General features: G+C 41.4%; 1 protein-coding gene across 2 annotated transcripts; it reads right to left on the reverse strand.

Annotated features, from left to right (window-relative positions):
• Window positions 1-26: 26 nt before the first annotated feature.
• Window positions 27-14,055, reverse strand: TRIM59 (tripartite motif containing 59). Of its 2 annotated transcripts, none has more exons than XM_065073449.1 (2): window positions 13,740-14,055; window positions 27-2,917 (listed from the first exon to the last, which is right to left on the reverse strand). In XM_065073449.1, exon 2 carries the CDS (start codon window positions 2,912-2,914, stop codon window positions 1,688-1,690), a length of 1,227 nt encoding a protein of 408 aa, XP_064929521.1. In that variant the 5' UTR covers window positions 2,915-2,917; window positions 13,740-14,055; the 3' UTR covers window positions 27-1,687. The 2 variants fall into 2 exon arrangements, with proteins under 2 accessions (XP_064929521.1, XP_064929520.1); XM_065073448.1 differs by lacking the exon at window positions 13,740-14,055 and adding an exon at window positions 8,346-8,521.
• Between the last annotated feature and the right edge of the window lie 112 nt (window positions 14,056-14,167).

Below are 14,167 nucleotides of genomic sequence, written 5' to 3' on the forward strand. Positions count from 1 at the left end.
AAAGAAACCAAGGTGTTAGCCAAGCCTACTGTAAGAATATATTTTATTTGTATGCAAGTTTATTAAAATATAGAGTGCATTATAAGTACAAGTACTAAACATTTCAATCAGTGGTAAAGACATTTTATAATGCCATTTTATTTTTCAAGACTACAGGTATATATAAACTCTAATAGTTTTTAAAAGTCAGAAAAATAAAAAGGAAAGTAAAAATAAAAGAGCCTCGTGTGTTAGCGGATAGACACTGGCACCAGGTTTGGAGAGCCTTACGTGCCAAGTGACGGCCTTCTAACAGGGCGTAAGACACTGCCCGGTGTTTATCAATATGGCAATATTAAGATATCAATAATGTTATTAATTTCTTCATTTAGGAAGGTGTCAGCATCACATCCGAGGCCTGCCCTTGCTCTCAGCTCTCACTGCAGTCTGGCAGCAACAGGTATTTTGCAGGGCCCCGCTAGTGCCTGCTGGTAGTAACAGGCACGTTTTGGTTCACACAAGGGTTTAAAATACCGAGTAGCTAAAGGTTGGCCTCAGGATTAATCATTGTTTAATCTTAGTTAAAAATAAAACAATACTACATACAAATAAAAAAAAAGATAAAACCAGCCAGGAAATGCTGCTCTGCTAGAATATGCTATTGTTTTTATCAAGTCAAGTACAAGTACATATAGCAAATAGTCATATTTGGTGCTTTATTGAACTGTAAGCTCACCTGTGTTCTGCTATCGTACCTGCAGCTCCCCAAGGCTGTCCCAGTACTCACTGCAACCAGCCTGTTAGTAACTGGGGAACAAAACCGGCGTTCAATGGGGATTTCACTCCCCAGCGCAGTTCAGACTGGAGCATCACACCAGTAGTGAACAGTGTTAGTGATCTGTAACAAGGTCAAGATCTCTGTGCTGAAAAGGTAAATATAAATTTACATTTACATTCACCATCAAGTTGTTTTAACAGCTCTTGACACTGGAAATCCTTATACCACTGACTTCAGTGTGAGTTTTGCCACTTACTACAGTATGTCTCTGTTTTCACTACACATTAAATAATTCAGCAAATAGTCAGGGCTCATTGTAGTCAGCAGTGAGAGCTCCCAGCCAGACTAAACAAACACCTGATTTGTGCACAGCTAGTGCTAAAAAAATTATGCAATACTTCCCCAGAAACCCTACAGCTACTGCTCTGTAACAGGAGAGAACCATTTGAAACACGTTATTCAAAAAATGAAGTGATGTCATCCACTACTAACCAGGAACAAACGAAAACACAGGGCCATGAATATATGATTTAAAGGCCACAGGTGTATTGGTTAAAATACATTGAGAGAGAGGTCAATAAAACACAAAATACCAAAAAGATAAAGAAAGTCAGTTGATATTTGAGGTGTTTTGACAAATAGGCTTCCAAATTACAATTAATAAACTGATTACACTCTTTGTGTGCAGACATTTCTGGGTAGCTCCAGTTTAAACAAACACACCTACCATACCACATTGAGCAGAATCTTGTTAATCTTCCCAGTTAACTAAGAGTTACATAAGAGCAAATCTATACAATACAGAAAACAGAAGGATATGGAAATAGGAAGGAAAAGGGTTGAACTTTAGCAGTCCAGCTTTGAAGTAGAAAATGAAACAAAAAATCCTGGGGATTCCTACACTAGCTTTTAATCCAATTGTTGATACAGTCAACGAGAAACAATTCTCCTGAAAAACTCGATCAGTAAATTAAATTTATGGGACAGCACATCCTCCATATTCTGCAAATAGGTGCAGAAATCTTGATAAATAAGCAGCAAAAACTCTGAAAAGTAAGCGGAAGTAGCTTTTATATCAAGTGCAAATACTGGTTTGTGAAAGGAAAACACAGTTACCACGATGATGATAAAAAAAAGAAGCGGGACTGTGAAAGCATATACATCCTGGTGTTGTTCTTGAGATTCTCTCCCTTCCTTTCCGCTGCCTTGGTTGTGTAACTTCCTTTTTGGAATCAGTTTTATTTTTGGAGTGAGGATCTTGTTGATCTGCCTGATTTCAGTTTTAGACCACACATCTTTCAACAGGTGCTCAATCCTCGGATAAACCTCCATAGGTTTAACATCCGGCAGCTGCTGCTGTTTCAAAGCTTTTATACGTTGACGCAGATCATCCACCTTCTCGAGAAAAGCAAGCGGGGACTCTTCTTTTTGAATACATGTATTCAGTGACATTAATTCCAGCTGTTGTTCCCTTATTTTTTTCAACTTCTCAATGAGAGGTTCATATTCCTCCAAAATGTGAGTGTTAACTTCATCTAGTGCAGTCAGCAGAGCTTGTTTTTTGTGCTCCAAGGTGTCACTAAGCTTCTTAAAATACTGTACCACTGCTTTTTTATCATCCTGAACGACGTTTTCACACTGGGACTTCTGTTCTTTCAGCTTTTCCATAAGCAGACACACATCAGTCCAGTGTTTATCCGTCAGCTGCTCCACAAGTTTTCCAGAAGTCACCTTTTCCTTCAGGAAGGCGCTTTGCAGGTCATCTATGGGGTGCCCGTTGTGTTTTCCTATGGTCAGGCAATGGCCACACACCAGCTTTTTATCCAAAACGCAGTAAACGTTCAGCGGTTGCCTGTAGTGTTCACTGCAGGTGGCAACATCAGAGGGATCCTCCTGTTGGTATTTTTCAATAATCGCTTTCAACGCAAAGTTAATAGGCAACGATTCGATACCAGAGGTGGGAATTTCAACAATACTCCTACACGTAGGACACTTGAGAGGAACTCTCAGGGGTCTCCAAATGGAAAAGTTGCTCGAGAGATGAATAACGCCTTCCAGACAATTCCTACAGAACGTGTGGGAACAGGGCAGAACGCGGGGATCTTCAAATATGCTATAGCAAATGGAACACGTTAATTCTTCCTCAAAGTGATGCATGTCCTACAAAAGAAGATCAAAAAGAAAAAACAGTTTAATCTCTTTGTACAATCAACACATTTTAAATAGTTTTATTAACCTAAGCACCTCACCATGACATTTAATGACCGGTACACTAACCTACAATGGCGGTTCATTGCTAAGAGGAAAAAGAAAAAGACAAAAAGGGAATGAAAGTGAGCAATGGTTCAAAGATTTCAGCAAATTATGACCTGCACTTATGATTAAAGTTGACTAGATATATCCAACGTCTGCCTTCAAAAGCGAGGGAAAACAGCAATCTGCTACTGGATATTTTTTACAGTGGGGAAACTGTAGAAGAGAGGGATGAAAGTTAGAACTAACGTTTCTAAATAACCTAAGGATTACCATCTTTCTCCCACTAGGAGTAACATCTTCAACATAAAAATAAAACAAAAAGTACAGAAACTTTTCTCCGCTCCCCTAACTCTTCTGAAATGTTACCTTAGTAATATAAATGGTCATTAGAGTATCAGGCAGCCACATTTCCTAAAAGCTGTCTCTAGGTTGTGGCACAAATGAGAGTCTGACTCAATGGCCCCTAAATATGCCACCACTAACACTATTTAGACTTGTGGGGCTATTCCTGGGTTACTTTAAGCACATAACTAAAAACCTTTCGTTTTCCATTCTTTGCAATGTTGCCTTTGGTTTTTTTGCCAGCTTAGTGAAATCACGCTGTAAAGTCACAAGTAACAATAAGCCTTATGCCAGATTGCATAATAAATCATAATTCTGATTTTCCTTTTGGTAAGAAAATAGGGAAATGAGTATGAACTTTCCCTGTCTTTGTGTTACATTTTTCCTGTCGCCCCGTTCTAGTCGACCCCACAGACTTTGCTACCCTGCAAAAAGAAACTGGCCAAGCATTTGGTAGCAAAGACTCTCAGTTTAGGGTCTAAATCTGAAACCAAGAACACGCAGCTGGGCTAACGCAGCTGCACAAAGTGCGACTGAACCTTCCTCTGATCCAGCCAGGACAATAACAAGCTCTGATGCGTTTAAGGAGGTTATTTTAGTCAGATGTGCCCTCCTCATCTTTTTAATGCAGTAACACATTTTTGCATCCATCCATCAGCATTTCTCATTGACACTGAGATTAACACATTTCAATTAAGTTAATTTACCTAAAAGGAACCGAATTGTTAATGATACTTTACTTTGAAAACCAAAAAAATTAATTGCATTTGAAACAACGAAAACCACAAAGGCTTAAATTCCTCACTAACTAATAAACAATTTACAATAAATAACTGAAGCAGTATTGTTGCAAAAGGCACAGAGCTGAGCTGAGGGATGTCAGGGGGGAAATAACTGCAACTCTGGTTCTTTGAGAGTTAAATCAGCTCTGAGCAGGGAAACCTGTTCTGGTCCAGAAATCAGTGCGGCTTATCTCAATTTATTGAGCTGGGCTGCAAACCCTAAAGCGAAAGTGTTTGACTCTGCAAGTCTGATCAGACTCTTCTGCCTTATAAAACCAGACTGACAAATAATAATAATAAAACAAACCAACTCACAACCAACCAAAAGATGCCAAACAAACAATCAAACTAATGACTGTCACCCAAAAGGTCCAGTTCAATTCAAGCAGGTATTTGTATGTTATTAAGTCAACTTTATATTGAAAACATATTGCAATTAATTCAGTTTAAAAAAAAAATCTAACACATTTAGGTCATTTTTTTCAGTTAATTAATACAAAGCATTGGTTCACTTATTTGAACTCCACTTTTTCAAAAGACCTTAACAACATTTGAAAAAAAAAATCTACTAAAGGGAGACATAATTCTTAAGAACAACCCCTTAAAAGAAGAATGATAACGTGTGTTAGCACTGATAATTAACTAATGTATTCTCCTAGTCAAAGAGAATTAATACCAAGTACCACAGACATTGCAAAAGACATTGACAACACTTTGACACTAAATTTGCTTCTGTACTGCACTGCTCTTACTGAAGACCATGTGGTATTTCTCTTTTTACTGGGGAGCCACGGACCTTTAGTTTCCAGCTCTTCTGATCAGCCACTGTGGCAAGAGCAGGTTCTTTAGGTCTATAATCTATAATCTTTAGGTCTATGTGTTAATAATCACATTTGTAAGTGATGTTCCAGACACTGAACCTACAGAAATGTGCCAGCAATGAAAAGAAGCAGAACAACAAATCTACTCCACTATCTAGATAAATTATTTTTTTTTGAGAATTAAATTAATTCTCATAGGAAATACATTTGTAAGTTTTATATATATATATATATATATATATATATATATATATATATATACACACAAGCATATATATATCAAGTTATTATGAATTTGGGGAATGTCACTTCTACTTAAAAAAAGTTGGTTTTGCTCATGGTTAGAAAAGAAAGAATCCTTAATAAGTACCCTCATTCAATGTTTTATTTTGTATATATATATGGAATTAATATAGTTTAAAAAAACCCTGTTTAAAGTCACTATTTTTCCCTAAAACTAGGGCTGCAGTTTTCTTCAAAAGACCTCTTTCAGGAGGGAAATTTTCTTTATAAAGGACACATCTGGCTTATTTGTGCTATGTAAAGATACAATTTATCTTCAAAAATTTGTTTTAACTGCAAAGTAGTTGCTGCTACCCCAAAAACAAAGGAGCAACTTTATAAAACTTTTCTTAGGTCTGTTATGGATCACCTTAAACTGTGCAGGAGTAACCCCGGCCTAGGCAGGCAGGGCCTGCCCAGGTCCGAGCCCAGAGGCCTGGCTCACGCCGTAACCCACACAGCCGCCAAGCAGAGGGACAGAAATTCCAACTGTCACAGAAACGTATCGTTCTGTTTCCCATGCAGCTGAAGAATTTATAAAGGGACGGGGGTTTTCAGGTAGCAAGCAGCTCTGGAAAGCCGGGCCGGGGCAGGAGGGGGTCCCTGCTCCAGCAGCAGCTTCCCAGACACCTCCAGGAGAAACGGCACTTAGTTTATTATCCACCAATTTCCAAACAGTATTTGGAACACTGATGTTGATGTTCGCTATAGGCCCGCTGAGCAATAACTACTCCAGAGTTGTGCCACGGAAGCAAAAAGTAGGAATCCTAAAATTCAGTTTCATCCAGCAATAGTCTCCATGTGAACAACAGTGGAAATAAATCAGAAACAGAGAAGCCGGGAACACCACCAAAAAAAACCCAAACCCAACGTCACAGAGTTAAGCAAAAAGTTTTCCGGTGGGGGGGGCTGAAGAAAAAAGCAGGAAGGTGGTAAATGCTTTTCCTGCAGACGCTTTTCCTTAAATGTTTCAAACAACTGTGGTAGCAAATATGTGTGTGTATAGACATATTTATTGTGAGTCACTCAGGATAAGCAAATTACAAACTAGAAGGTATTTTAAAATTCAAAAGGGTAATTGTGCCAGTAACAGAGTGAGCTTCAGAAATCTAGCAATGAAAGTGCACTAAGCAGCTGTGATTTTATCCTCTTCTCATCAGTGATACTGTAGACAAGGTGAAAACACGTAATACAGCACATCTGGATTACAGCTTATCTGCCAGAGCTTTCCGTTAGGCAGATCAAAGTCGAATACTCCTTGATAACGCTGCATTCCTCACCTAGCAATCAGGACACTGCTCAGGCAGCTAATTAGCAAGATGTTGTTTAGAAACAGTTATATCTGGAATACTGCATGTTTAGGTAGATAACTAACTGCTTTATAGCAAAAGGCAGCTGTGGCAAGCTCAAACACCCCATTCTATTCTGAAGGATTTTAAAAGGTGAATTTGGCGCGGGATAATGGTTGTGACAGCCTAACCAGAGAGTTCCGAAGGGCTGCCAGGGAGGAAAATGAGATCTGCCCTCTCCTGAAGGACACTGTAACACTCGACTTTTCAATACCACACCGCATTTCACTAAATCACATCAGAAATGCCATCTCCCCATCCCACAGTTGTCTCTGAAGTCCTGTAGCACTAGCACAGAAGCTCAAGTTTATGTTGTACAAAAATAAGAGATTAAATGATATTACGGGCAGTGTTTTCCATTTATAAGACACCTCCATGGTAAAGGGTGACAGAACTTCTCAAAAAAAACACCCAGAAGGCTGAGGTGCAGCTTTGGTAGTTGTCAGTGCATCAAAAGGAATGGAGCTTGCTACACAGGTGCTGGGTTCGGTGGTTGGCACCAGAAATCAGCTCGACCTTAAACCTTTCTGTTCCAGCCCGTTTCAGCTGTTCTGCCACAAATATCCCATGCCCAGTCACAGCAATTCCCAGCCAGGGAAGTTCTGCCCCAGTCCCTATTCCCGCCACCACTCTGGCACCACCACCCCAGACTTCTATACTGTTTTTCGATGACCCGAAAGGACATGAACACAGCTGAGAAGTCTGTCTGGTCTCCCTGTCAAGCTGACCTGACATGTCCCCTCCTGTATATCCCTCCCCTGGCTCCTTCTCTGCCACCATGAGGAGAAGCTGCTAAATTAATGTACGCTGTGATTAAGTTACAAAAGATGTACCCATCCTTAACCAATGGACACCTTTCTGACCACCTGCAAAACCAGGGGATATTTCTCAAGTTTTAGATCCTTCTGCGTGACAAGAGGGAGACGGAAGATTAAGTAACGTATTGTTTCGAAGCAGAGTGCTTAGCTTACCTTTAACTAATAATTAATAGATGTATTAGAAGTAAGAAACTAAACAGTTATAATTAACATCATCAATTATTTCTTAGTATAGGTGTATGTCAACATTTTCAAATATTGTAATGCATATATAATACATGAATATAAGCAACACAAGCGCATCCAGCCTGTGGAGCACTGATGGAGGATGATCCCCAGAGCTCCCCAGTGCTGATAAAATAAAGAACTGACTCTGCTGTTCAGTTTATTTCTCCGTTTTTACCACAATAAATTTACACAAGTTACCACACTCCCAAACCCCAGCTACACTGCTTTATCCTTTCCATACTCTGACTCTGTTGCTGAGACTCGCTCTCCATCCCTTTATCTCTTAAACTCTGTCAAAACTTGTAGTCTTGAGCATTTATTTTCCTCTCAGTCTAAGGCTCAAAGGAACAGAACCACTTTACCTGTCACCCAGCCCCACAGACACTTTGCCAGCTCCTACCGAGGAACCACGCCTGTATTAATAACTAAAGGAAGGAATGGACGCTAACACCAAAAGCTTGTTAAACTACAGACAGACGCTGTGAGGGAAGCGGTCAGGTATGTGGCACCTGAGCCCCACCCCAGCACCGAGACGTGTCCCGGTGGCAGCGGGACGAGCTGCGGCAGCCCCGGGCTGACTGGAGGAACGCGCTCGCTGCCCGGCCGGTTTCACCTCAGAAGGGCCCTGCGAGCTCCGAGCCCTCACACAAAACACCTCCCGGCGGGACACCGGCCGCCCCGCTCCCACAGCCACCCACCCCGTCACCTACCTGGGCGCTCCGGCCGCCGTCACCGCGTCTCCCGGGGCCGCTGCCCTGTTCTCCTCACGGGGAGCGGGAGGCTCCTCACACCGAGGCCGCCGCCACCTTCAAACCGCCGGCGCGCGCCCCGCCACCCGCGGCACCCCGCGCATGCGCGCGCGGACCAACGGCCGCGCCGTTCGAAAGTAAACGGGCGGCGGGGCGGGGCGTTCAAACCGCTAACGGCCGCTCCGGGAGGCGCTTCCCTTCGGCGGGCACGTCCGCGGGTTCGAGTCCCGGCTGCTCCCGAAACGGTGCAACCCGAGCGACGCTGACGGATCGAGTCCCGCAACTCCGCGGACGGACAGACGGACGGACGGCGCTTCTCCTTCTGCTCCCTGCAGCGACTATAAACCCACCTGGAGCTTAAAGCAATGAGGGTTTGTGTATCATACACTCGACTGGATTTTTCAAGGTAAGGACAGACCCATGGCACAAAAGAGGGAATTTGCTAATCAGAAATGACACACCTGATGGCATCATCATCAGTAATTAAACACAAATGATTAATGAAATTAAAGTGGAAGCACCTTGGTAGACAGGTGGGTTTTCTTTTCTGCAATTACCATACCCAATCTCTCAGCAAACTGATTCTTAGTCGAAGCCTGAGGAGAAACCAAGAGACAGAAAAACTTCTGACATCTGCCAACTAATCACAGAAATAAAAATAAATAAATGCAAGTGGTAATGTTCAATTTCACCCGCTTTAGCTACTGAACACAGTTATTTGAAGTGAAGCAGAACTGCTACTGCCATGCATTAAAATGGGGTGATTATAATGAAGAATAGCTGACCTTCTTGCTAAGCAAAAACCCTAATTACAGCAGAAATTTAATGGGTGGTAACTGACAGAGGTTTAGTGACACCTGTGACACTGGTAAATCTCAATATTTTAGCAGTAAAGTACCCAATGTTGTGTAGACTTTTCTCATACGCCAGATTTTTCTATATTTATTCACAATTCATCAAACTACAATAAACTAAAACTATAAAAGTTATTCTCAGATGTTACTTTTACAGTGAATTTGAAAGAGAGTAATTAATTTAATGTTGCAATGTAAATCTTAATACATCATTATTCAAAAGCTACCTAAACATCTGCCTTAAGATTGGTTTTAGAGGAGCTTTTGCAAATATCTGGGAAACATTAGGAATTATGTTTCAAATAATAAACAACTTCCAAGCTTTAATAAATAAACCATCACTGTTTAGCTGATAGGAACAGAGTTTACAATACAAAAGATCAATCCCAGCTTGATGGAGTGTGAAGGTATAATACTAGTCTTACATAATAGTGCTTTCTATCCCCGTAGTTCTACTGGTGGCAGTAAATGCCTCAATCTAAGTGCAACCTGCTCAAACCAAACACGTTTTCTAAGGAAATGTACATTTTGCAACTCCCTGGGTTGCTGATTTTTGCTACCAAAAAAGAGTCGGCTGTTGATTACTTTTACTACCTGAAACTAATTACAGTTCCTAATACATGTTCTTTATGATCATGCCTCTGCATATACTAACTAACACAGTCCCCATGGAAGGTAAGTGGATAAATTTATTCTTATTTTTGCTACTAAGCTGGCCATGGGAGAAAGATTAAAAACACACACACTTTCTATGTAAATAATCAGTACATCTTACACTGTTAATTTTATAGGAATTTGGGGTAAACTGGTGTAATTCCCCCTTTACTTTCTACTGCCTTTAAGTTTAATCCTTTCAAGCCAGAAGAGTGTTTTAGTTGAACTCACCAGGCTTTAAAAAGTAGTTTGTTCTGTCAAAACCCTTCTTCAAAGCAAGACCTTACCCATACCAGGCTTATCAAATAACGAGCTGAAAACTAACCCCAAAAAGCACTTGTTTTTCAGAGAGCCCATCCACTGCCTGGAGGATTGTGCCATATAATGGGTCATTATACCTGATGGGTCATTACTAAACCACCTGCTGTGAGTATGTCAAGATATGGGAGCACATTTCATAAAAAGAGATGGACATAACGTGTGCATTCAGTGACAGAGCACTAATCCACTTTCTATTACACAAATATCATCTCAAACATAATTTACTGTTTGAACATGAAAAAGGTAATATTAAGCCAGATATACAGGTCTTCTCATCCAGTTTATTCTGCCCAATTTGCAGAAGAGGCTGCAACCACGTGGATGTTCCATTGTTAGCGTTACATTAACAGCATGACAGTGGCAAATCTTTGCAAATGAAATGCTGGGAATAAGTATCTTGTAGCAGAATTCTGCATCTGGCAGCAATTGCAACGGCCAAGACAATGGGCCAGTGTTCCATCTGCACAGCTGCCAGTCCACAGTGCCAGAGCCATTCTGAAAACATTGGCTTAAGAGACACCCCCTAACTGCATTCGTAGGGTCTGGTCGAATAATAACCTGCTAAAAGATGTTTCTGTAATTTAAATCAGGTGATATATGAAAATTACGACAAGAACTACATTTTGAAGATGCTTAGCTAGTGCAAAATAGGCATCCCATAAGTCTAACAACACATAAATAGCAACATGGATATCATTTGTGTCTCAGTAAAAATCAAGCAACGTGGAGGTTCACCCCATTAAATATAGAAATGCAGATTTCTTTTTACGCAATTGTAGAAAGCTATCAGGTGGCAAAACACACAAACTCGCAGTGGATAAAAAATGAAACTATCATACAGCCAAAATAAACATGTAAGCAGGTCAAGGTTTGTAACTGAATGTATTATTAGAACAAGTGACAGAGAAAATGCAGTATTTTAGGTGAGGAAAGCCTTCTTCAGGTCCACGATACACCCAACCTGCTAACTGAGGCTGTGCCTCCCCCACAAAAGTCTAATTGCTGGCTGCACACCTTTGGTTCATTATAAACACCTCGTCAAAGGTAATAGAAAAAGGAAGGTGAGTTGTGTGGTGTGAGTGAAAGAGTCCAAATCTGTGACAGATTCCAAACACCTTAAATGAGAAAGAGGTACATTTGTCATATGGTTAAGGGTGGGGAAAAAAAGCTTGTAAGAAAGGAATCACACAGTACAACAGAGTAAGATTTTACTATTACAATATTGCTCAGGCAAGAGTTTTACCCATGACAGCCATGCAGAGTTCCCTGGATACACAGCCAGCCACTTAAGAGTGACAGAGAGCTCAAATTTTTGCCTTAACGCCGAACCAATTACTATAGTTATCAATTCCTCTTCTCCTTTCAATATATTTGAGATAACCGTATTTTTCAGACGAGTCTGTAGCTGCCCATGGTATCACACCACTGCCCTCCCTTCCCTGCGCCAAGATCATAAACCTACACATCTGTCTGGTGTTTCTTGAAAGATACGTCTCCAGCTCAACAATACTCTAATTTGACCGGTGGTGGATGGGAACACTCTGATAGTTTACTCCAGGATCTATACTAAGTACACTGCAACAACGGAGACCTCCTGGTACAGCACAGTGTCTGAAAGAGTCCAAACGGCACAGGCACTACTAGGAGTAATTCTGTTCCTGTGGTATCACAGTATCACAGTACGTTTGGGATTGGAAGGGATGTCAAAAGATCATCCAGTCCAATCCCCGTGCTGGAGCAGGAACGCCTGGGTGAGGTCACACAGGAACATGTCCAGGTGGGTTTTGAATGTCTGCACAGAAGGAGACTCCACAACCCCCTGGGCAGCCTGGGCCAGGCTCTGCCACCCTCACCGAGAAGAAGTTTTTTCTCATATTTAAGTGGAACCTCTTGTGTTCCAGCTTGATCCCATTACCCCTTGTCCTATCATTGTTTGCCACCGAGAAGAACCTGGCTCCATCCTCATGGCACTCACCCTTTATATATTTATAAACATTAATAAGGTCACCCCTCAGTCTCCTCTTCTCCAAACTAAAGAGCCCCAGCTCCCTCAGCCTTTCCTCACACGGGAGATGCTCCACTCCCTTCAGCATCTTCGTTGCCCTATGCTGGACCCTCTCCAGCAGTTCCCTGTCCTGCTGGAACTGAGAGGCCCAGAACTGGACACAATATTCCAGGTGTGGTCTCCCCAGGGCAGAGCAGAGGGGCAGGAGAACCTCTCTGACCTACTGACCACCCCCTTCTAACCCACCCCAGGTACCATTGGCTTCCTGGCCACAAGGGCCCAGTGCTGGCTCATGGTCATCCAGTTGTCCACCAGGACCCCCAGGTCCCTTTCCCCTACACTGCTCTCTAATAGGTCATTCCCCAACCTATACTGGAACCTGGGGTTGTTCCTGCCCAGATGCAGGACTCTACACTTGCCCTTGTTAAAATTCACCAGGTTATTCCCCACCCAACTCTCCAGCCTGTGCACTGTGAAGTGTTATGTGCACTACATAACACAGATTTTTTTTTAAAAAAAGTTATAATCCTTTCCCCTCAAGATTTAAGGAAAAAGCTACAGAGGCAGGAGACCAAACGCAGGAGCTTTGGACAATAATTTACAATATAAATAGCTAATGTTTAGAGTAAGAACGTATGTTGGTTTATACCCAGATCATTTTTATGTACATAACTAAGAATTCAAGATGAAGTGATATTTAACCTGAAAAACTACCGTTTTAGGAATGACATACCTGCTTCATACCACGATCTGGTATTGCTGATATGAAGTCTGACTACTTCCTATCAAATTAGAAAACTTGTGTGACGCATTTACCAATAGCTGGTGTTCAAAGCTTCCCGCATTTGCTGTTTTCTAGTATTATAATAGTAGCTTTCAGTGTTGTTTCGGAGCACACTAAAGTAGCAGAATAAACACAGCACCCTCACTTCGAGGGATTTACAAGCAAAACATGGGAATTTCTTCATGGAAATTAAGCTTCCAGTCATTTTTCTGTAGGTATGGAAGCAGTATTAACTCTTTCAATTAATTTTGCATGCCTTCTGAGGTTTACTTTGGCAGTAGCCAAAACTTACTGCTAGGAAAAGTTTGTAAACTTTACACATTTTCTGCTACTAAGTTTCCTTTCATAAAGTCTATTTGATCCAGATGCAGGACTTGGGTAATTGTTTCCAGTCTTGTGACCAGCACTCCTGCCAGGAATTCGGTGCCATGCAGAGCTGAAGCAACATTTATAGCTCCAAGTGGCAAAGAGTCTACAATATGAAGGCATTCAAAAGTAATTTGGTAATTTATATAACATACTGTATGATAGGAGTTGTTAAATATATAGAGATTTCTTTGCTTTATACTTGAAAGAAATCATCAGGTTCTCTTGCTCAAGGCTGAATTGTCTCAGCCAGCACTTCGTTTTACCTGAAACCCTTTTAAATTGATTGGTATCTTACCACACTATCCAGAAACAATGATTTTGGAGGCAGACTAGCCTGTCCCGCTACCAAAACAAAGTAAACAACTTACTGGGAATGCTTGTGATCCAGCAGAAGAGACAGTCCCATGAAGACAGACCAAGGTACGTCTCTGGTCGAGGCTCCACACGTCCAGCAACCGTCACTCCTGTGCTGAAAGGCCTCACAAATCCACTTCCAGTAGTGGGAGAGAAAGAAACAGGTTCAACTTCTCCCAAGCTCTCCCTTTGGTTTCCAAATACTGTTCTTCCCTCCACAGAACTACTCCTAAGTCAGCCCATCCAACCCTAACATCCTAAAACACAGGGCAGCTGCTACTTGGAATAAAAATCCTACCTGGAGTAGTTTATACTACCGGATTAACTTTAGTCCTTTTAATATTTTAAAGGTATTTTTCTAGATCTCCCTGCTACCCTAAGCTCAGCTGAAAGGTTAATTCTCTACCTCAAAAACAGTGAAAAAGTAGATTAACATCCAAAC

This window comes from Columba livia, chromosome 9 (assembly GCF_036013475.1).
Source record: "Columba livia isolate bColLiv1 breed racing homer chromosome 9, bColLiv1.pat.W.v2, whole genome shotgun sequence".
In the NCBI taxonomy this organism is placed as follows: domain Eukaryota; kingdom Metazoa; phylum Chordata; class Aves; order Columbiformes; family Columbidae; genus Columba; species Columba livia.

Bases quoted from the DNA above. Each gene is read 5' to 3' on its own strand.
- TRIM59 (XM_065073449.1), bottom strand. From the start codon at position 2,914: ATGCATCACTTTGAGGAAGAATTAACGTGTTCCATTTGCTATAGCATA.